At 47.9% G+C, this 20,862-nt stretch overlaps 1 protein-coding gene across 15 annotated transcripts in view; it reads left to right on the top strand.

The window, feature by feature from the left end:
• The window catches only part of CUX2 (cut like homeobox 2), a 262,248-nt gene that overhangs the window by 185,685 nt on the left and 55,701 nt on the right, over positions 1–20,862 (top strand). For all 15 annotated transcript variants that reach the window (XM_060283222.1, XM_060283216.1, XM_060283223.1 and 12 more), the window contains one exon: positions 16,225–16,303. In XM_060283222.1, the coding sequence (XP_060139205.1) occupies positions 16,225–16,303 (79 nt within the window). The remainder of the gene's footprint in view (positions 1–16,224; positions 16,304–20,862) is intronic.

Genomic DNA, 20,862 nt, shown 5'->3' with positions numbered 1-20,862 from the left:
TAGCTCTGTGACCTTGCGCAAGTGTCTTGACTTCTCTGTGCCTCCATTTCCTCATCTGAGAAGTAGAAGTGAAACTACATCTACCATTGATGTGCTGGAGAGACTCACAGAGCAAACTCCTCGGGCAAACTCCTCGGGTGGTCGGTGACATTGGTAGCTTGAAATCCGCCATGGTGGGAATATTGGCACCATGGAAATTGGCGAACACTACAAACTAGGACCCTTTTTTTTCCCACCAGATAACCAGTTGTTAAATCTTTATCAGCACATCACTGCACCCACCCTAAAGGGCTTTTATGAGGATTTTGAGACTTAGTGTGTGTAAAGCCCTTAAAGCAGTGCCTGGCACACTTTAAACACTCAGTAAATGTTCACTATTATTACTGTTTCCTTTTTTTATGCTGTTGTCATACAAGAACAGAGCCCTCTGTGGCCACGTTTTCTCATTTTTCCAGCAAGCTGGAAATCTCAATTTTTATGTAAAATCTCCTGATCTTTAAATGTTGGCTAAAAATGAACATTTTTTAAACGTGAACAAAGCCAAGTGCATGACGGGATTTGGACCATGGACCCCACATTTGCAGCCTTGGGCTTAGAGGGAGGAGTGATGAGCGTCGTCTGATTATACCAGATCATTTCTTACCTTGGCACATGCCACCCTCTCTCCCTCCTCTGTAGCTCAGCAACCTGCTCGTCCTTTGCAAGCCAGTGCCACCTCCTCCTTGAAGCCCTCCTCTAGCCAATGCCCCTGCAGAATAAACCCCTCCCTCCTTGACTTCCCCTCCTCAAAATGCTGCTTGTCTTCTGCCCTTTTCTGTGGTCGGTCTCTTTCTTACTCTAGGACTTGTGGGCTGGGGCTGTGGTTTATTCTTCTTTGAGTAGTGCTTAACACATTGAGGATCATAATAATTAATAATACTAAAATGAACATCTGTTAAGTGTTGTCTGTTTGCCAGGCTGTGAGCTAAGCAATTTTTATGTATATCACCTTTAATCCTTATCGTAATCCTCAGATGTGGAAACAAAGGCTCAGAGAAGGCCAGTGGCTGCCCAAGGCCACAAAGAAGTAGGGAAACTGGGAATCGAATTCGACTGGAAATCGAATCAGCCCACGTCAGGAAACTGCGCCCATGACTCCTTGCTGCACAAACTGGGCAGGAGACAGAGTAGTGCCCCAAGTGTCCAGCTGAGGCTCTCATGGAGCTGTCTTGAGCCACACTCCACAGAGACATCCAGAAATGACGATGCTATATTTAAAAGCATGGGCAGGTGGTGCTTCAGTGGCATTTGGGTGGCCGCCTCTCCATAAAGGGCATGCATGCTCTTTTAACTTAGCTCTTCTGCTCTGGCATTTCAGAGAACTTCCCAGGATGGCCTCAAGAGGGGAGACTGCAGCCACCTGGGACCCCTGCAGGCCTCCCTGCAAGGGCAAGGACACCCCGGCACATGGTCGACAGAGCCTGGGGCAATGAGAGCTCAGAGGCGAGGTCAGGGTCACGAGCCAGCTCACAGCAGGAGCAGGAGTCCCCTGGGCCTGGTGCACAGACCCCTGGACTGCCCTGTTTCAGAGGCCGCTTGTTGCCAGGCTGGCTGGGTGGTTCTTGGCATTGCTGACCCTCAGCCCACATTCCGGTGATTTGGTTCCAGCCCTCATGTTCCAGCAGTTTCCACCTTTCACATTCCCCCCAATAGCACCAACTTCTAACACCCTCAGACCCCTTTGCCCAGAAATCCAAGAACCGTCTATGGATGGCTTGGCCAATTTCACTCCATATTTAATGGTGAACAAAGCATATCTTAACTGCTGGTGTCACCACACAGAAGCTGGATCTTGTTGTCCCTACTCTCTAGGTAGAGAAACCGAGGCAGAGAGAGGTGAAGGAAGGATGTTCACTCATCATTAAGTGCTGGCAGGGCGGGTACTCTGCCAGCTGCTTCTCCTCCCTGATTTGATCCTCCTGGCAGCTCGTCACATCATTGTACCCATTTTACAGTTGAGAAAGCTGAGGCACTGAAGGCTCCGTGACTTGCCCAAAGTCACGCAGCCAGAGATGCAGGTTTCAGACTTAGGTCGCTCAGAACCTGACTCCAAAGCCCGTGTGCTTTCCAGCCCTTCCTTGAATGCACAGGCCTTTATTAAGCCCCAGCTGTGTGTGTCCCTGCGCTCTCCTCCTGCGCTCACTCACCCCTCTCCTCCGTGGCCCACTTAGCACCACCATTCCCATCAGAACACAGAGTAGACAAGCCCTGCTGGTCTTCCCCAACTCTGCCTATGAGTTTCTCACCATTTAGCAAGGCACAGAATCATCCAGATGCTCTAAATGGCCCTTTTTTCTGGTCCCAGGTAGACTTGAGTTGGGAGGGCCTAAGCATTTTTATTCGGGGTGGAGGGCTCACACAGGATCTTGTTACAGTTTGGAAGGGAAGTTTGCCAGACATGTGGGGCTGCCTGGAAGTGAGAAGTAGGACCAGTACAGGGCACCCTGCTTAGCGTTCCTGTTTTTAATATGCCTGCGAAATCACTATTTGAAGGGTAGAGTTGGGGGCTGATGGAACTCAAGAAGAATGTGGAGAAAGCAAAGCAAGCGGAAAAGGGGTGTCAAGTCTAGGCCAGAGTGAAAATGCCAGTGCCGATAGGGTCCCACACCTGTACTGCAGGTGCACAGGAGGCCCGAGGTGAACTGCCGACCCCTGGCCTACCTCAATGGAAGGCTGCTGCTTGGCCCCAGGCAGCAGCTGTTGGTGGAAACGTGGTCCCAGGCTGGCCAGATCCTCTGATTTTCCAAGAAAAGCCAGCAATTTGGATCTCTTCTCAGTTTTAAATGCTGCCTCAATATATATGCACACATTTTCATGCTCACAGTACTTTATGAAGGTATAATTTACATACGGTAAAATGCGCAAATCTTAAGTATGTAACTTGATGAATTTTTTTGGCTCAAATATTTTTAAAACACTTGAGGGGCCAAGAAAACATGTCCATGGGATGTATCTGGCCCTGGACCCATCATTCATGACCCTTATTATGCTGTCTGGCACCCATGATCAAGGTAGGACGCTCACACACGACAGTATGCCATGGGAAAGGGGGCAGGCTTTTGGAGAGAACCCAGTGATAATCCCATTAGTCTCATGGCTAAGGGCACATGCTCTGGAGTCCTGAGTATGAGTCCTGGCTCTGCCACTTGCTGTGTGACTTTGAATAAGGTAGATCTCTCTGACATCTTGTTTTCCCTACCAATAAAATCAGGAAGATAATGTTACTGACCTCATAGGGCTGCTGTACAGATTGAATGTGTTAATGTGATAAATACCGAGAGCAGTGCCTGGTACCTAGTACCTGCTTTATACGTGTTCACTACTCTTTTTTTTTTTTAATTGATGGACTATTTTTTAGAGCAGTTTTAGGTTTAGAGAGAATTTGAGCAGAAAGTATAGAGCTCTCTACCCCAGTTCCCCTGTTATTAACATCTTGCATTAGTTCAGTACATTTGTTACAATTGATGAACCAATATTGATACAGTATTATTAACTGAAGTCCATTGTTTACATTAAGCAGTCACTTTTTCTGTTGTACAATCTTCCTTGACAAGTGCACAATGTGTATCCACCATCACAGTATCATACAGAATGATTTCACTGTTGTTTTAAATCAGGAATCTTTGTTAGTCCTCGTGGCTATTGCAAAGAAAAGACTGGCTGTGGCTTATGCATAACTTCAGGTGGGCATGCGGGAGCCCCATTCCTTACACTCAGGAAAACACAGCATATTCAGGCGTGAGAAGGGGACATTTTAGGGGTGAACTTGAGTCTGTTCTAATTTACCAAAAATGGGAGCTACTCTCCCACTTCAGGTGGGAAGTTGCACAAATCCAGGCCCAAATTCTCTGCTGCACAGCTGGCTCTGAATCCAGAGACCAGGTTCACATGCTGCCTTGGTGTCTCCTATATGATGTGGGACTGCCATATCAGCCTCTCTGGGCCTCTCAAACAAGAACTGTCCTCCCTGCCAGTGCCACCTCTGGGAGTGAGTGGAGGCTCAGAGGCATTAATTCCTGTGAAAGGTCTTTGTAAATTATAAAAAGCTCTAGATTAAAATTGGAAAGTATTATGATCATAATCAGTTATAGAGAAAAACTGAGCTGTTGTCAAAACAGGCCTGGTTGTCAAAGGCTGAGCCACAGAATTTGGTTGCATGTAAGGGCTTCATGACAGTCGTGCATGGCTTGTCCCTCTGGGGTGAGGTAGCCAGAAAGTCAGACACACAGCTAGGGCCTGCCTGGAACAGCAAGGTCCAGGCTGGGGCACCCACCCCTGGGTTGCTTCTGCTCTTGAAGCCTGCCAGCCAAATGGCAATCAGCACGGAGCCATGTTTGTGATATCGGCAGCTCCCAAAAAGAGGAAATTGAACACAGATGCTTCCAGCGCCCATGAGAATGAATCTCAATCATCTGACTTCATATACTGGCCACACCCTGGGCAGGACGGGAAACGTAACTTCTTTCCTGCTCTCACATATAAATGGCCTTAATAGCTTTTCAACTCATTATATTATGAGCACATAGTTGATTTTTTTAATACCCCAAAGCAAAATTTATTTGTAAGTCACTAAAGAAAGCCTCCTGTCCTGTCCCTTTTATGCTGGGAGCCCTCGGAAGAGAAGTGAAATTGTGTATTCACTGCTAAAAAAAGCTCCGGCTTATACAATTTTAACAATAGAAAAAATGATCTTTGTGCTTCAGTGCATGGATGCTTAAAGGAAAACAGGCAGTCTGTTCAGGTGGCTGGTGAATTACAAATGAGTGGTTTGCCTTTGTTTTGAGTGACAAGCAATTTAAATGCAGTCTTATGTGGAGGCCTGGAAATTCTTTTCCCCAGAAGAGAGAGCAGGAAAAAAAAGAAAAAAGCTTCCTTTTTTTGAGCTGAGAGATTATATGAGTTGCCACTGAGCGGAGGTGAGAAGTTAGAACTTCATTTGATAATTATAAAATCAGTAGTTTGTGATTGGACATAATTGATGATTATACTGTTGCTAATAGCAGGCCTGCCAGCCTGCGCTTGTGGGACATTTCATTTTTGCGCCGCTTCCAAGCTGTGAAAGCCAACCTGGCGTGGGGCACCGTTTCCGAGATTTCAAGGAACCTGACATAAATGCATTCGGGGGCCCACATTATGTTGGATAAAAAGTGTTCATTAATGCCAACATTTGAAAACACTTTGCTCTGTGCCGTATTTTTAGCCTGGGGATAATTACAAATATTAAAATAAAATTGCATGGTGTTTTTCTTTCCTCCCTCATGCTCTCCCAGCAGACCCACCCCTTGATCCAAGCCTGGGTGGGCTTCCAAGGCCTTGCACTGCTTTTGATTAAAATCCCAGTGGGGTGGAGATCGATGTGTGGGGAGGAGAGTGTTTGTCTGTCTGCTTGAGTGAATTTGAGCTAGAGACCTGAAACTCAGCACCTTTACTTTACAGATGGGGAAGCTGAGGCTCAGAAAGGGGGTGTGACTTGCCCAAAGGTGAACAGGGACACGAGGCCCCAGCTGAAACCAGAACCCAGGTCTGCTCACTCCCAGGTCCAGCTTTTCCTGTTTCCCACGCTGCTGACAGCTTCCCTGAGATGCCACGACCTCTGGGGCAGATCCTGGGCCTCTGTCCCCTCACACTAGGTGTTACTCCATCACAGAGGCTGCAGGAGATCTCCACAGAGCCTTCGAGGTTGCAGCATAGTTTGGGTTGCAGCGTAGATGAGTGTCACTCTCCATCATCCTTCTAGATGTGGGTTTTTATTTGTTTGTAGTTCAGAAGGATTAGCTCAGAGAGCCTCTTAAGTTCCTTCCTTATCTCATTCATTCATTTTTTCATTCAGTCATTGTTGATTTAGTGCCCACTCCTGACTTGTCCTGTTGTGGACTGCGAGGGAGGAGAAAATCACAGCAGCAGCTGTTCAAGATCATCCAGTTGTTCACGCCCCAAACCATGAAATGTCCTTGACGCCCCTCTTCCTCTCACCTCACCCCACATCTACTCTGTGTTTCTGAGAAACAATTCCTGTGGCTGGACCTTCAGAATGGATCCAGAACCCCAGCACTTCTCCCCACCTCCACTGACACCACCCTGCTCTGAAATGCCATCCTCTCGCCTGGACTATTAAAGTAGCCACCTCCCTGGTCAACCTGCCTCCACCCCAGCACCCCCTCAGTCCATTGTCCACACGACAGCCAGAGGAATCCTGTTAAAACTTACGCGAACCATGTCCCTTGTCTGCTCTAAGCCCTCCCGTGGCTACTCATTCCCCTCGGGGAAAAAGCCCAGGTCCTCACAATGACCTACAAAGCTCTGCCCCTACCCTTTGATCCCTGACCTCATCTCGTCCCCTTCCCCTACCTTCTCCCACTACACTGGCCTCTTTGTTGTTACCCAAACAAGGCAAACATATTTCTGCCCCAGGGCCTTTGCACCTGCTATTCTAGCTGCCTGGAATATTCTTCCCTGAGATGGCCAAATGACACACCCCCTCCCCTTCTACAAGTCTGCTCAACTGTTCTTTTCTCCCAAGGCCTTCCCTAGCCCTACTAGGCAGGACACACATCCCTACCCCAGACCCCCATCTCCCTCCTAGCTTTATTTTTCTCCCTTGATCACTTTCTCACCTTGTGTATCATGATTTCTTTTATTGTCTGCCTCTGCCTTTAGAGTGTCAGCTCTGCAAGGGTACAAGTTTGGGTCAGTCTTGCTTGGTACTGAATACCCAGTGCCTAGAACAGCCCCCATCCTTAGAAGATGCTCGATAAATACCTGCTGAGAAAATGAATTTATTGGACATCGGTGATGTGTCAGGCGCTATGTTAACACTTTACATGCATTATTTTATTTCACTTTTTTAAATGCCAAAAAAAAAAAAAGCTAGTCCCAGTCCCAGCCCTCTGGATGCTCACAATCTGGTTGGAGAAATGGAACAACACCCAGATGACAAGTTAGCATGAGCACGGGCCTGTCATCAGATGCTGACTGATGGGTGAGTTCCTGGTGTTCAGGGGAGGTCGGGACGAAGCACAAACTCTCCCTTAACTAGAACACGAGCACCAATCAGGGTGCCTGGTACTTTTCCGGACATCTCCAAAGAGGTAGCCCCACTGCTATCAGTTCCTCTCCAGCCTGAGAATCACCCCCCAAGGATGACACATAGACAGTGACACTCGTTCTTCAGCAGACATTTATTGAGTACCTACTGTGTGCGAGGCTGTGTGAGTAGACAGACCCACTCTCCCCTGGTGGGGCTCAGACCTAAGAACTGACAAACCCAGCCATGAGATGGCAGCTTCTGGAGCTAGACGGTCAGCTCAGGCTGTCGTAACAGAATACCACAGACTAGGTGACTTAAACAACAGAATTTTATTTTCTCACAATTCTGGAAGCTAGCAGTCCAAGATCAAGGTGCTGGCGTGGTTGGTTTCTGGTGAGAGCTCTCTCTTTGGTTTGTAGATGGCTACCTTCTTGCTGCGTTCCTCCATGCTTCTGCATGCCTATGTCTCTTCCTCCTCCTATAAGGACACCGATCCCCTTAAGACTTCATTTAACCTTAATTACCCCCTTAAAGGTCCTATCTCCAAATATAGTCACATTGGGGGGGCACAATTCAGTCCCCCCACCTCATGGAATTTTTGCAAGGATCGAGTGAGTTATGCATGTACAGCACTCAATACGTGTTTGAGGGTCTTGTGGAGGGTGCAGGATGCCTCCCCTGGGGCGTGCACATAGTGGATGCTCAGTAAATACCGCTTGCTTTTATTGTAGTTACTGAACTCCTGCTTGTGTCCATCACTGTTGCAGGTTGAGGCACTGGGAGGAAGATCTAGAAACTGAACCTACAGCCCTGGAAGAGGGGATCTCAGAGCTCAAGATTGAATTTGAATTAGTGTTTTACAGCTGACGATTTAAAATAAATTTGTGATTTATACCTGAGAATTCAAAACAGTGAAAGGTGGCCAGATATGTTCATGTTATTCCATCCCATCAGGCTCTAGAAGTGGCTTCTGCTGGCTCCTGAGCCTCAGCTAGGATGTGGCCTTTCTGGGACCCACTCTGACCCTCCCTTAGGAATGTCCCCGAGATCTCAGAAGGCCAGAGAGGGTCCCAGCCTTCTGCTCTGTCCAGACAGGAGCCAAGAGAGCCCAGCTCAACAACAGCTACCAAAAACAAGAGTCAAACTCTTATTTCTTATTTAAGCCCTGACATTAAAGTGTAATTTTCATTTGCTCAGCCACATCAATGACATACGGCAGAGAGAGCATTAGTGCTCACCCGGGAGCAAGGCCCCCAGCAAACACACTCTGTGAGGCAGAGGAGACAGGTCCTGCTGAAGACCCGGGCACTTGGCTTCTCCTGGCCTCGCTCTGCCCTGCCCACCTGCCGGCCTGGCTCCTTCAGCCCTTTCAGATATTCCAGCCCCTTCCACAAACCCCTACCAGAGATTCAGTCCCAAGTGGGGGTTAGGATCATGGGCTTTGGAGTCTGACTGAGCTGGGTGTGAGTCCCAGCTCCCACACGGTATGGCCTTCGCCCTTCTGTGCCTTGATATCTTCATCTGTTAAATGGGCAGTAACACCCCCACCCCGACCTGGGTTGTGAGGATTAAATGAGTTAATATTTGTCAGACACTTAGCAGAGTGCTTGACAGAGTCAGTGCTCAGTAGTCACTGTTACTGTCGATAATAATAATTCTCATATCAGCCAAACAAGGTAATTGTTATCACCTTTTACAAGTGGTAGGACATCAGAATATTACTATAAGTAAAAGGGATTTATCACATAGACTCAGAGTAAGATGTGCGCCTTCTGGATAGTTTGGCCAAACCTCCCTAATGTATAAATTTCCCTGAGTACATTTATATCCTCAGAGATAGATGGCCATGTACTTGGATGCCTCTTCTGTTGGGGAGCTCAGTACCTCACAAGGCAACCCATTTTGAGAACTTAGAAAGATTGAGCCTCCTTGAAATTTCTACCTTCTTCCCATCCTGGGCTGCAATCTTTACAGTCCAAAATACATGTACTCCTCTCAACGCAATAGCCAGAAAGATCTTCAGCTGATTGTAGACTGCTCTTGTAGTGTGTCTCCCTGAGTCTGCTCCTCCCTCTTGGCTAAATGCACCCCCATGCGCCTCCCCACCTTCAGCCCCAACCATGTCCTGGATCAGGAACTTATCTCCTAATCATCTCTCGAATCAGTTCTTTTGTTCCCCTCTCCAGCACCACCCTGGACCTGGACCATCACCTCTCCCAGACCCTGCGGCAGCCCCTGAGCAGTCACCACGAGCCCCTTCCCATCTGAGCCAGTCACTCCCCTGCGTCGCAGCGGCCAGGGTTTCCTTCTGCTCGTCTGCATGGCCCACGGCCGCTGCCACCCTCATTCTCTGTGCTCCCCGCACTGTGCTCCACACCCCTGCTCCCTTCACTCTGAGCCCTCGTTCCATCCGCCTCCATGTCTGTGCGTCCCTTACTCTCCATGACCCCCTTCTCCTGCCTGCTCCCCTCAGTGTCTGTGAACCCCCAGCTCTCTGCTCCCCCTTGCTCTCCATGCCCCTTACTCTTTGCATAACCCTCACGCTCTATTCCCCCTTCCTCTGTCTCCCCTCATTCTTCTTGCTCCTCTTTGCTCCCCATGTGCCCCCGGATCTTCACTCCCCAAAAGGAGAACCAGGCCTCAGAGGGTGTTAAGGGCACTCTCCCGCCCACCGGCCCCCAGCCATCCTGGGCTGATGCCTTTTCTCCTCCCATCTCATTCCTCTGCCTCCTCCTCTGAGGTACTGATTCTGAGAGCCTCTGAACACCCACCTCTCAACTGCCCGTCACTCTTCAGTTTCTTCCAGAATTCCTGTGGCCTCAGACCCACCCACCCAATCTCTCAGAACCACCATGCCCCACCATCCCCAGAGCCCGGGACCCAGCGGTAGAGGGAAGCTGTGTCAAAGTGTGTTTCACGGAACCCTAGTTTCTAAGTTTATTCTCTGATGAAAAAGCTCCGTGACCAAATGCATTTGGGAAAACACTGGGCTAAGCTGAGTTGAAGAGCATTTTCTTCTGCAGCTCTCGTCAGAGCATCCAGTGTGCTAGTAGATTTTGTACAATCCATGGAGAAGGCAGGTGGGTACAGGCTGATCACAGGTCCCTCCCTCTTCACGCCGGGGGGACTGTGCAGCACACTTTGAGAAACGCTGGTCTCTGGTTGCAGTTCTGAGCCCTGGAGTGAGAGCATACTGGGCGCAGATACCACCTCCATCAATAACTAGTTCTTTCATCTTGGCCAAGTGACTTGGCTTCCCTGAACCTCAGTTTCTTCCCCTGTAAAATGGGAGCAATAGCAGAGCTCACGTCTCAGAGCTGTATGCAGACATTCCAAAGATAAGGCACTGAACACAGAATAAAGGTTCGGTTTCTGGAAACTCTGACTGTTCATTGTGAAGAGCTTGGCACAGAGCTGTTCTCAGTAGCCAGTAGATGTTGTCACTGCTGTCTCAGACAGTCATGGAAGCACAGCCTCAGGGGGGCCCCAAACTTGCCATTTTTCAACCACCTGACAGACAAATGCTAGGCAGCTAGAGCAGGCTTTTGCGTCTCCTCTGGCTTAACCGGTTCTACACCTGTTAACTTTCATACTCAGGGGACCAAACACATTTTCACCCCTTACATTACTTCGGGTAGTGTGAATGCCGCCTGCTTCATCAGACGCTGAGCTATTTCTGATGGTGACCTTCTTGGTGTCTGTAGCTGGCCGCCACCTCCTCCTCCTCCTCCTCTCCCTCCCCCAGATGGCCTTCAAAGATCTGCCTGTCACAAGCCAAAGCTGTCATTCTGGACCCTTTTCTCCTGCCCTTCTGCACTGTAGGACCCAGCCATGAGGCAGAGACACATGGCCTTTTATTTAGGCCGAGCTCACCTCTTCTGGGCACATGGGTGAAATACATTAGAGCTGCAGCTCTTGGAAAAGACATCCTGTATGGTTGGAAGAAGAATTACTGGCTTTATTAGAAAGCTTTTTTCCAACTTCCATGGGACTCTTTACTACATGTTAGCCCATTCCTCCCCCAGCAGCTTCTTAGGCAGATGGAGAGTATTATTCCCACATGATGGATGAACAAACTGAGGCCAAGAGATGCTTCATGACATTGGGCCCAGCACTGGATCAGTCCCTGATGCCATCAGGCCTGGCCTTTTAGAAATAGACAGGGTCATCGCTCTAAAACAAGACTGAACGAGGCAGGACATCCAAATGACTACTGTCTTCAAGAGTCATATTTACTATGGGAGGCCCTAAACTTGAACTAATTCAGACCTAGTGCCATTCCAGGTTGTTTTGTGATCTCTGCTTTTGAAAATATTGTCCAGCCATTAGGTGAACCTCTAAAGCAGGGATCAGCAAATGTTTTCTGTTAAGGGCCAGAGAGAGTAAATATTTTCAGCTTTGCAGCCAGAATGTCTGTCACAACTATGCAACTCCACCATTATAGCATGAAAGCAGCCATAGACAATACATAAAAGAATGATTGTAGCTGTGTTCCAATAAAACTTTATTTAAACATACAGATGAAGGGCCACATTTGGCCCAAGGGCCATAGTTTCCTAACCTTTGATCTAGGACAGCGCTGTCCAGTAGAAATAGAATGCAAACAACATAAGTAATTTAAATTTTTCTAGTAGCTGCGTTATAAAAAGTAAAATGAAATAGGTTAGTTTAATTTTAATAATATATTTTATTGAACCCAATATGTCCACAATATTATCATTTCAACATGAAATCAATATAAAAATTATTGAGATATTTTACATTCCTTTTTGCTTCCTAAGACTTAGAAATCCCATATTTTACACGTACAGCCTATCTGAATTTGAATAGTCACATTTCAAGTGCTCACTGGCCACATGGGCTAGTGCTTACTGTTTTGGACAGCACAGCTTTAATGGGGCAGGCTGACATTATAAGGAGACAGTCGTACACATAATCAATACACAACTGATAAGCACCATGAATGGATAGTAGAGGGTGCTATGCATAAGGACTGGGAAACAATAAAGGGATCTTCTGTGACTTGCCCTCACCTCTGCCCTGAATTCCTTTTTGGAAGTCAATAGCAGGGCTTTCCTGGTGGTCCAGTGGTAAGGAATCCACCTTCCAATGCAGGGGATGCGGGTTTGATCCCTGGTCGGGAGCTAAGATCCCACATACCACGGGGCAACTAAACCAGCGCACCACAACTACTGAGCTCGTGCGCCTCAACAAGAGAGCCCTCATGCTGCAAACTACAGAGAGAAAACCCACACGCCACAACTAGAGACAAACCTGGGTACTGCAACAAAGAACCCATGCCGCAACAAAAGATCCCACATGCCTCAACGAATGCAACTTAGTTCTGCAATTAAGACGCAACACAGCCAAAAAAAGAAAGAAAAGAAAGAAATCAGAAGTCAATAGAACATTCTTATGCCTATCGTAAACTCCAGCTACCACACATGCTTAGCATGGACGACTATAAAATGAAGCATTCAGACTTTGTGCTGGCTCATCTTTGATAATTCTCCATCTAGGGATCGGGAGATGAATTGCTTTTGTTTCTCATGGCTTTTCTTGGACCTCAGGTCAGCAGCATAGCAGCCCCTGACCTGGTACAGCCATAGATAGCAAATCAAGGCATCAGCATCCAGATGGGGTCTGAGTGATTGTCCCCACTGGCTGGGATGGTTTTTCTATCCAGGAGAAAGGGGCCCACATCTGGATTCAGAATAGTAATTTCAACCCCCAGACCTGGTGTGAATCTCACTCTACCATTTACTTACTGAGTGACCTTGGGCAAGTTACTTAACCTCGCTGAGTCTTAGTTTCCTCATCTGTACAATGGGTATAATGACAGCAGCTACCTTCAGTGATTGGTGTATGGAGAGGGATGATTATGAATAGTAAGTATCTGGTACATGGTAAACTCTGAATATTACATTATTATTATTATTAGTGCATCAAGGATGTCCCCCCAAACTCTGAATTAATTGCCCCCTCCTCACATTAATCTGGAGACTCCAGTGTTTGCATCACCTCCTCCTGTGTTACAGTTCCTCTTTGGCATTGCTGTGTCTCCCACTCAGCTGTGAGTCCCCAAAACAGGAACTGTGTTTTGTACATCTTAGCAAGAATAAAACTCTTCCCTTTGCCTAGATTCTAGAACATTATTTCTGTCCATCACCATCTTCCCCTTCTGGGAGATAATTCCTGATGTTCCTTCCACCCATCAAACTGGGTCAGTCTCCCCCCACTTACACACTCTCAAGCCCCCCTGTGCTTTTCCTTTGAAGCGTTTAGCACATGTAATTAATGAATTATCTGGGGAATCTGACTTTTTTTTTTTTTTTGCGGTACGCGGGCCTCTTACTGTTGTGGGCTCTCCCGTTGCGGAGCACAGGCTCCGGACGCGCAGGCACAGTGGCCATGGCTCACGGGCCCAGCCGCTCTGCGGCATGTGGGATCTTCGCGGACCGGGGCACGAACCCGTGTCCCCTGCATCGGCAGGCGGACTCTCAACCACTGCGCCATCAGGGAAGCCCTGGGGAATCTGCTTTGATGTCCGTCTCCCCACTGGACTGTGAGTCCTCTAAGGGTGGGGCTTGAGGCTGCATTATTCATCGCTGAGTTCTCAGCTCACAGGTCATGGCACATAGCAGGTGCTCAGGAAATGTTTGTTGAATGTATGAGAGACTGTCGTTCACTCTGGAAGGTAGCGACCAGAGATTGCTCTCAGAATAACAACAAGAGAGCTTAAAGAGCTTTTGTAACTGACCTTTTTAAAGTCACTTGCTCAACATCCACCATATATTTCTCTCCACCTCTCTTAAATAAAAAGTCTCTGTGGACCTTGTAAAACCTTCAAGCCATGCTGTCCAGTAGACGTATAATGTGATCCACACATGTACTTTTACATTTTGTAGCACCTACATTTTAAAAAATAAAAGAAAACAGGTGAAATGAATTTTAATAATATATTTTATTTAACCCAGAATACCCAAAATTTTATCACTTCAACATGTAATCAACATAAGAATAGCTGATGAGCTATTGTACATTCTCTTTTTTTGAACTAAGGCTTTGAAATCCGGTGCATATTTGCACTCACAGCACATCTGGATTTGGACTTGCCACGTTTCAAGTGCTTAGTACCCACATGAGGCTCATGGCTGTCATATTGGAAGCTGCAGAGAAACTGCTATGGTTTTCAAATTCTTCTTCCCAGAGTGCCCTGCTGTGTGTGGAGGCGAGGCTTTTCTCAGGTGGTCTTCATAGGACACCAGAGATGAGCACAGCTGAAGTTTATCATCCAGCACTGGGCAGAACCTGTCCCCATAACAGGCAAGAAGGAAGGAAGGGGTTGATCATACCAAGAGGTGACATGTCTATGGGGCTTAATGCATGCTAGGAGTTTTGCAAAGGGCTTTACATTGTGTTAAGTCATTAGATCCTCTAGCGACGCTTTGAGGGAGGCTCTCATATTATTATCCCCGTTTTACAGGTGGGGAAGTAGAGGCACAGGGATTGAAGTGACCCACCTGTTCAAGGACACACAGATAATAAGTGGTGGAGCTGGGATTTGAACCCAGGCAGCCTGGCTCCAGGACCTATACCTCGGTTGATCACCTCTGTGAGCAGACTGTCTCAGAATTGGGCCCTGCCATTTCTCTACAATTGTGTCACAGGCAGGATCTAGAGTCAGTGCTACCCACTTGGATTTGTTCATACAACAAATTATGTTGAGCCCCTTCTGTGCACCAGACCACACGCTCACAGAGCTTACTTTGAGGGGAGGAATTCAATAACAGACACTTCCCCAAATGGCGTTACTGGGATTCATAGGAAAAGCCCAGCTCTGAAAGAGGGTGTTGACAAGTAGATGCTCTGATAGAGTCATCATTTAGCAAGCTGGCACCAGAGGGAGAGGTATTTCAGTGCCAGGGGGAATAAAGCTCTGTTCCAGTCCAAAGGGGGATGCCAGCCCAGTGTGTCCTCGAGGAGGTAGGGATGGTGACCTGTGGGTGCCAGGAGCTTGGTCCAACAGTATGCCAGGAAGGCCCAGGACTAATGCCAAGGGGAGTGGTCAAGAAGAGCCAGCATCAAGGCAGTTGTGAGGCCGGAGCTCAGAATTCACAGCCAGGAGCGAAGGGATGAGATGCTGCTGAGCCCCAGAAACACATCTTACGGAGTCTCACTGGCAGAACAATAAAAGTCTGTGAGCAAGAGAACGAATGCATGAAAGTAGCTCCTCACTACTGGTCATCCAGTCATTTGGTGTATTCATCAATCAAGAGGCATTTATTGAGCACCTTTGGTATGCCAGGAACTGTTTCACAAGCTGTCACTCTTACATTTGTTGAAACTGATATCTTACTAGAGATTCAACAATTTCTCTTTAATTTTCAGTGGCAAGACATATTCCCCAGATGTGTCCCACTTTCCTACAAAAGGTGTCATATTTGAACCTCTGACATTAATAACAGGAATAATAGTAACAGCTGTTAATAACCTACTGTTGTGCCAGGCCCTGTGCTAAGCACTTATATATAGCTTCTTTTGATCCTCACAACAGGCCTAAGAGGTAGTTTCTATTATTTACCCCTTTTTTTTTTTTTTTTTTTTTTTTGCGGTACGCGGGCCTCTCATTGCTGTGGCCTCTCCCGCTGCGGAGCACAGGCTCCGGATGCGCAGGCTCAGCGGCCATGTCTCACAGGCCCAGCTGCTTCGCGGCATGTGGGATCTTCCCGGACCGGGGCACAAACCCGTGTCCCCTGCATCGGTAGGCAGACTCTCAACCACTGCGCCACCAGGGAAGCCCCATTTACGCCCATTTTACATATGAGGAAACTGAGGATCAGAGAGGGGCAGTGACTTGCCCAAGGTCACACAGCCAGATGCAGTGGAGCTGGAACTTGAACCCAGACTTTCTACTCCACACTTTTTTCTTTCTTTTTTTTTTTTTTAACAGGCAAAGTCTATTTATTTAGAACTTGCTCTGGCAAAGGAGTCAGCCACCATCAGCTGAATTTTGGCAGTCTACTCCATACTTTCAATCTTCATTTCCCTTCTTCCTCCCCCCAATCCCATGTTTGCACATATAGAAAATGATTAAATTTGCTTCTAGACTCAGATGCTGTGGTCACACGTGATTCTTTCTCTTGTTGTTTCCAAAGGTGGTGGCTCTTAGTAAGAGAAGTCAGGAGGCCGAAGCTGCTTTCCTGAGCGTTTACAAGCAGTTAATTGAAGCACCAGGTAAGACATGCTTGGGCTCTGTGAGTGAATAATTAACAAAAATAAACTGCTGTTAGGACTGTTGCACAGGGGCCTCCTCTCAGTGGCATCTGGGGACAGGCCAAGACTCCTGGGTGAGGCCAGGCCCTCCATGGGTAGGAGTTGTAGGGACTGAGGGGGTCTACACCCAGTCTGGTGTGATGTGTCCCCACACGACTCTTCCATCGTACCCCACTGCCTTCCAACATCAGCCAGGGAGCTTTGGGGGGCTCCTGGTAAGATCTCCCACCTGGATCTTCTTGGGGAGCCGAGTGTCTTGCCCACCAGAACCCCCATCCCTTTGCCACGAGGGGCAGAAGGCACCCAGTGCTCTCTGCCAGCAGAGGGCGCTGGAGGAAAGACTGCAAATGTTTCCTCCAACATGGCACGGCCAACCTCAAAAACTTGATGTTCCTCAAAAACCAAACCCAAAAAAGCATATACTGTATGACTCCATTTACATAAAATATGAAGACAGGCAAAAATTAATGTCAGCACTATTCACAATGGCTAAAAGGGGGAACAACCCAAATGTCCATCAGTGGATGAGTAAATAAAATGTGGTTTACCAATCCAGTGGAATATTATTTAGCCATAAAAAGTAAGGTAGTACTGACGCATGGTACAGAGTGGACGAACCTTAAAAACATGATGCTGAGTGAAAGAAGCCAGATACAAGAGGTCACACAGTTTATGATTTCATTTGTATGAAGTACCCAAAATAGGCAAATCTATAGAGACAGAAATCAGATTGGTGGTTACCAATCCGGGGGCAGGAGAGAATGGGGAGTGAATGCTTAATGGGTATGAGGTTTCCTTTTAGGGGAATAAAAATGTTCTGGGACTAGATAGAGGTGGTGGTTGCACAACATCATGAATGAACTAACTGGCACTGAATTGTTCACTATAAAATGGTAAATTTTGCGTTACAGAATTTCACCTAAAAAAAAAAAAGGCACCTGTGCTGTTAGAAGTCAAGAGAGTGGTTTCTCTTGGATGGGGCGATAGTTCCTGGGAGGGGCCTTTGGGGGCTGGAGATGTTGCTTCTTGATCTGGGTGTGGATTACAGAGGTATGATCAGCTTGAGAGCTTCAACTGTGTACCTAAATATGTAGATATACTTCTGCAAAAAGTTTCCCTTTTTTTTTTTTTTTTTTGCGGTACGCGGGCCTCTCACTGTTGTGGCCTCTCCCGTTGCGGAGCACAGGCTCCAGACGCGCAGGCTCAGTGGCCATGGCTCACGGGCCTAGCTGCTCCATGGCATGTGCGATCTTCCCGGACCAGGGCACGAACGCGTGTCCCCTGCATTGGCAGGCAGACTCTCAACCACTGCACCACCAGGGAAGCCCAAGTTCCCTTTTTTAAAATGGCCCGTCTTCTGCACGTTTTCATTTATTGACCTAGAGATGGGAACCCAGAATGTAGTGATTTGCTTAATAATAGTGGAGCTGGGAGACAACTCCACTGTGCTAACTCCCTCCACCCAGACAGCCCCTTTAATCCATTTCTAGTACTTCCACACAGCTGCAGGAATTAGTGCTATCAGAGGTGACTGGAGCTGGGGGTTTACGAAGAAGAAAATGAGATCCCAGTCTAGGCTGAGCCATGGAGAAGGCAAAGTCATTTATATTTGATGTCAAGGTTGTTTGTGAGATCTTTGTGCAGGGGTTGGGAAAGTCCCTCGTTCCATCTGTCTTGGGCAGTTGTGGTGGTTTAAATAGTGTCCTCCCAAAATTTATGTCCACTCTGAACCTCGTAGTGTGACCTTATTTGGAAACAGGGTCTTTGCAGGTGTAATTAGTTAAGGATCTTGAGATGAGATCATCCTGGACTTAGGGAGGACCCTATATCCAATGAAGGGTGTCTTTATAAGAAGAGGAGAGGGAGTTTTGGGACAGACACAGGGAAGAGGGCCATGTGAAGACAGAGGCGGAGTTTGGAGTGATGCAACTACAAGCCAAGGAATGCCTGAGGCCACCAGGAGCTGGAAGAGGCAAGGAAGGATCCTCCACTAGAGCCTTCAGAAGGAGCACAGCCCTGACAGCAACTTGAGTTTGGACTTCTGGCCTCCAGAACTGTGAGAGAATAAACTTTTGTGGCTTTAAGCCACCTTAGTGGGTGGTGCTCTGTTATGGCTGCCCCGGGAAACTAATACAGCAACAATGATGTGAAGCTTCCCCTCCAAAAGCACATGAGCTGGGTGGTGAGGGAAGTCTTCTAGCCTGTTCTACTCAAAGTGTAGTCCATGGACCAGCAGCATTGGCTTCGCCTGGAGCTCGTTAGAAATACAGAACCTCGGGCCATTGAAGCGTCTGCATTTTAACAAGTTCCCCAGGGGATCCGGGAGCACATCACAGTCAGAGAAGCAGTGGCCAGGTGTAGAAGTTGCATGTGCTCTACCCTCTGCATGTTACAAGCCCCAAAGGAACAGGCCCTACCAGTCCCTGTCTCCCTGGCACAAAGAAGTTGAGTCCAGTGCCTGATGCCTCACAGCCAGGGAGAGATGGGACTCAGCTCTTGATACATTCAACAACTATTTCTAGAATGTCTGCTCATGTCACAACTTGGCTACTCGTGGGAAGTTATGTTAGTTTCCCATTGCTGTAACAAACTGCTGCAAACTGGGTGGCTTAAAACAACAGATCCTTATTCTTTCTCAGTTCTGGAGGCCAGAAGTCTGCAATCAAGGTGTCGGCAGGGCTCTGCTCCCTCCGAAGACAAACACTGTTTGGTGTAGGGAGCCGAAAGCTGAGTAATTTGCATCCTTCACGTTACACACTGTATTTCAATAGGGGAGGACTCTTCCCTACCTCTTCCAGCTTCTGGTGGCTCCAGGTGTCCCTTGGCTTGTGGCTGCATCACTCCAGTCTCTGCCTCTGTCTGCACATGGCCTTCTTCCCTCTGTGTCTCTGGGTCCCAAATCCCCCTCTTCGTTCTCTTATAAGGACACTGGTCATTGGATTTAGGCCCCGCCCAGATAATCCAGGATGATCTCATCTCAAGATCCTTAACTTAATTACATTTGCAAAAGATCCTTTTCCAAAAAAGGTCACATTTACAGGTTCCAGGCATTAGGACATGGATGTATATTTTGGGGTCACCATTCAGCCCACTATAGAGGCACCTGCAGACTCGACTCGCTCTGCTCCAGTCCCGTGCTCTGCCCTGATTCTGCACTCGCAGGAAGGCAGCATGGCCACATGGGTTTTCTCAGTCAGAATGTTTTGGCGACAAGAATGGCTGGAACCAGACAGCACAGCCCTCCAGGCTCTGTGCCTTCCCCCTGCCAGGGCATGGCCCTGTGGTATGAGGCCAAGACAGCTGTGTCTGCAGCCCTGGTCGTTATCACCCTTACTGAGGACCACACCAGGCACGTGGCCGAGAGACCGAGAGGCCGCCCCATTCCTTGCAGCCTTTTTGCTTATGATGTCTCCACCCTTATCAGAGCTATCTGGGAAAAAATTTGGAAAAATACACCCTCTTATTTCCCACTCTTTTCAATTCTTTGGGTTGCACAGTCTCAGTGGCGAATGACAGTGGAGGGTGACCCAGTACAGACCCCAGAGATACCTCCCACGAGTCCACATGCCCAGCTCCTCCACCGGGCCTCATAGTACCTTTCCTGTAGCACCAGGGGGCAGCACTGAGATGGGCTTGTGTTTCCAGGCAAAGACCCCAGTTCAAATCCTGCCTGTACCACTTACTCATTGGGTAACTGTGGACGAATTAATTCACCTCCCTGAGCTTCAGTCTTCGCTTCTATAAATTGGGAATAATATCAGAGTCTGTCTCAATACAGTCATTGGGAGGCTTCAGCGTGCATGGCGCAGAGTGGCACTTGCTAAGTGTTAACTGTTCTTATCATCATCTGTGTGTCCCTAGAACAAGTGAAATTCTCCAAGCCTGGGACTGAGTCATAGTAAACCTGTGTACCCTGAATCCAGTACACAGTAGGCACCTAATAATTGTTTGTTGAATGACTTAGAAATAAGATTCAGACGCAGAAAGTGGGAGAAGAGTTATTTGAATGAAAAGGTACTTTTTTCAACTAGTGCTTCCTGCTTGCCACGTGTTTATCTACTCAGATGGCATTTATTGAGTGCCTCCTGTGTGCCCAGCACTCACTAGACACTGGGAACATAACCATGAGCCTGCCGATACAGACACGGGCCCAGACCTCAGAGAACTTGCATTCTGGTGGCAGAGGTAAACAGATCATCACTCCAGTAACCTGTTGTCTCAAACCCAGGGGAGCGTTTGGGGGTGAGAAGGGGCTTACAGCCCCCATGTGGGAGAGAGCATCATTTCTGGGGTTCACTGTGGACCCACATCTTTCTGAAAATATGTTAACCCACGAGGCCAGAACCGCAGTGCCAGTCAGGGACCGTGAGCGCTCCCAAGATTGGCATGGAACTTCCTGGAAAGTTCCCGTGCTCTCTTGCCCCTCTCCCCAAACGGTCATTCCAAGCCTAGTGCTGACTCCACGTGTCTGATTTCCCAACTCTACTCCCCAGAAATGGAGGGGTGGGGGGGACGTACAT

Source organism: Globicephala melas, chromosome 13 (assembly GCF_963455315.2).
Source record: "Globicephala melas chromosome 13, mGloMel1.2, whole genome shotgun sequence".
Lineage (NCBI taxonomy): Eukaryota > Metazoa > Chordata > Mammalia > Artiodactyla > Delphinidae > Globicephala > Globicephala melas.
The sequence above is the reverse complement of the archived record's forward strand: the minus strand, read 5'-3'. Positions and strand labels throughout refer to the sequence as shown.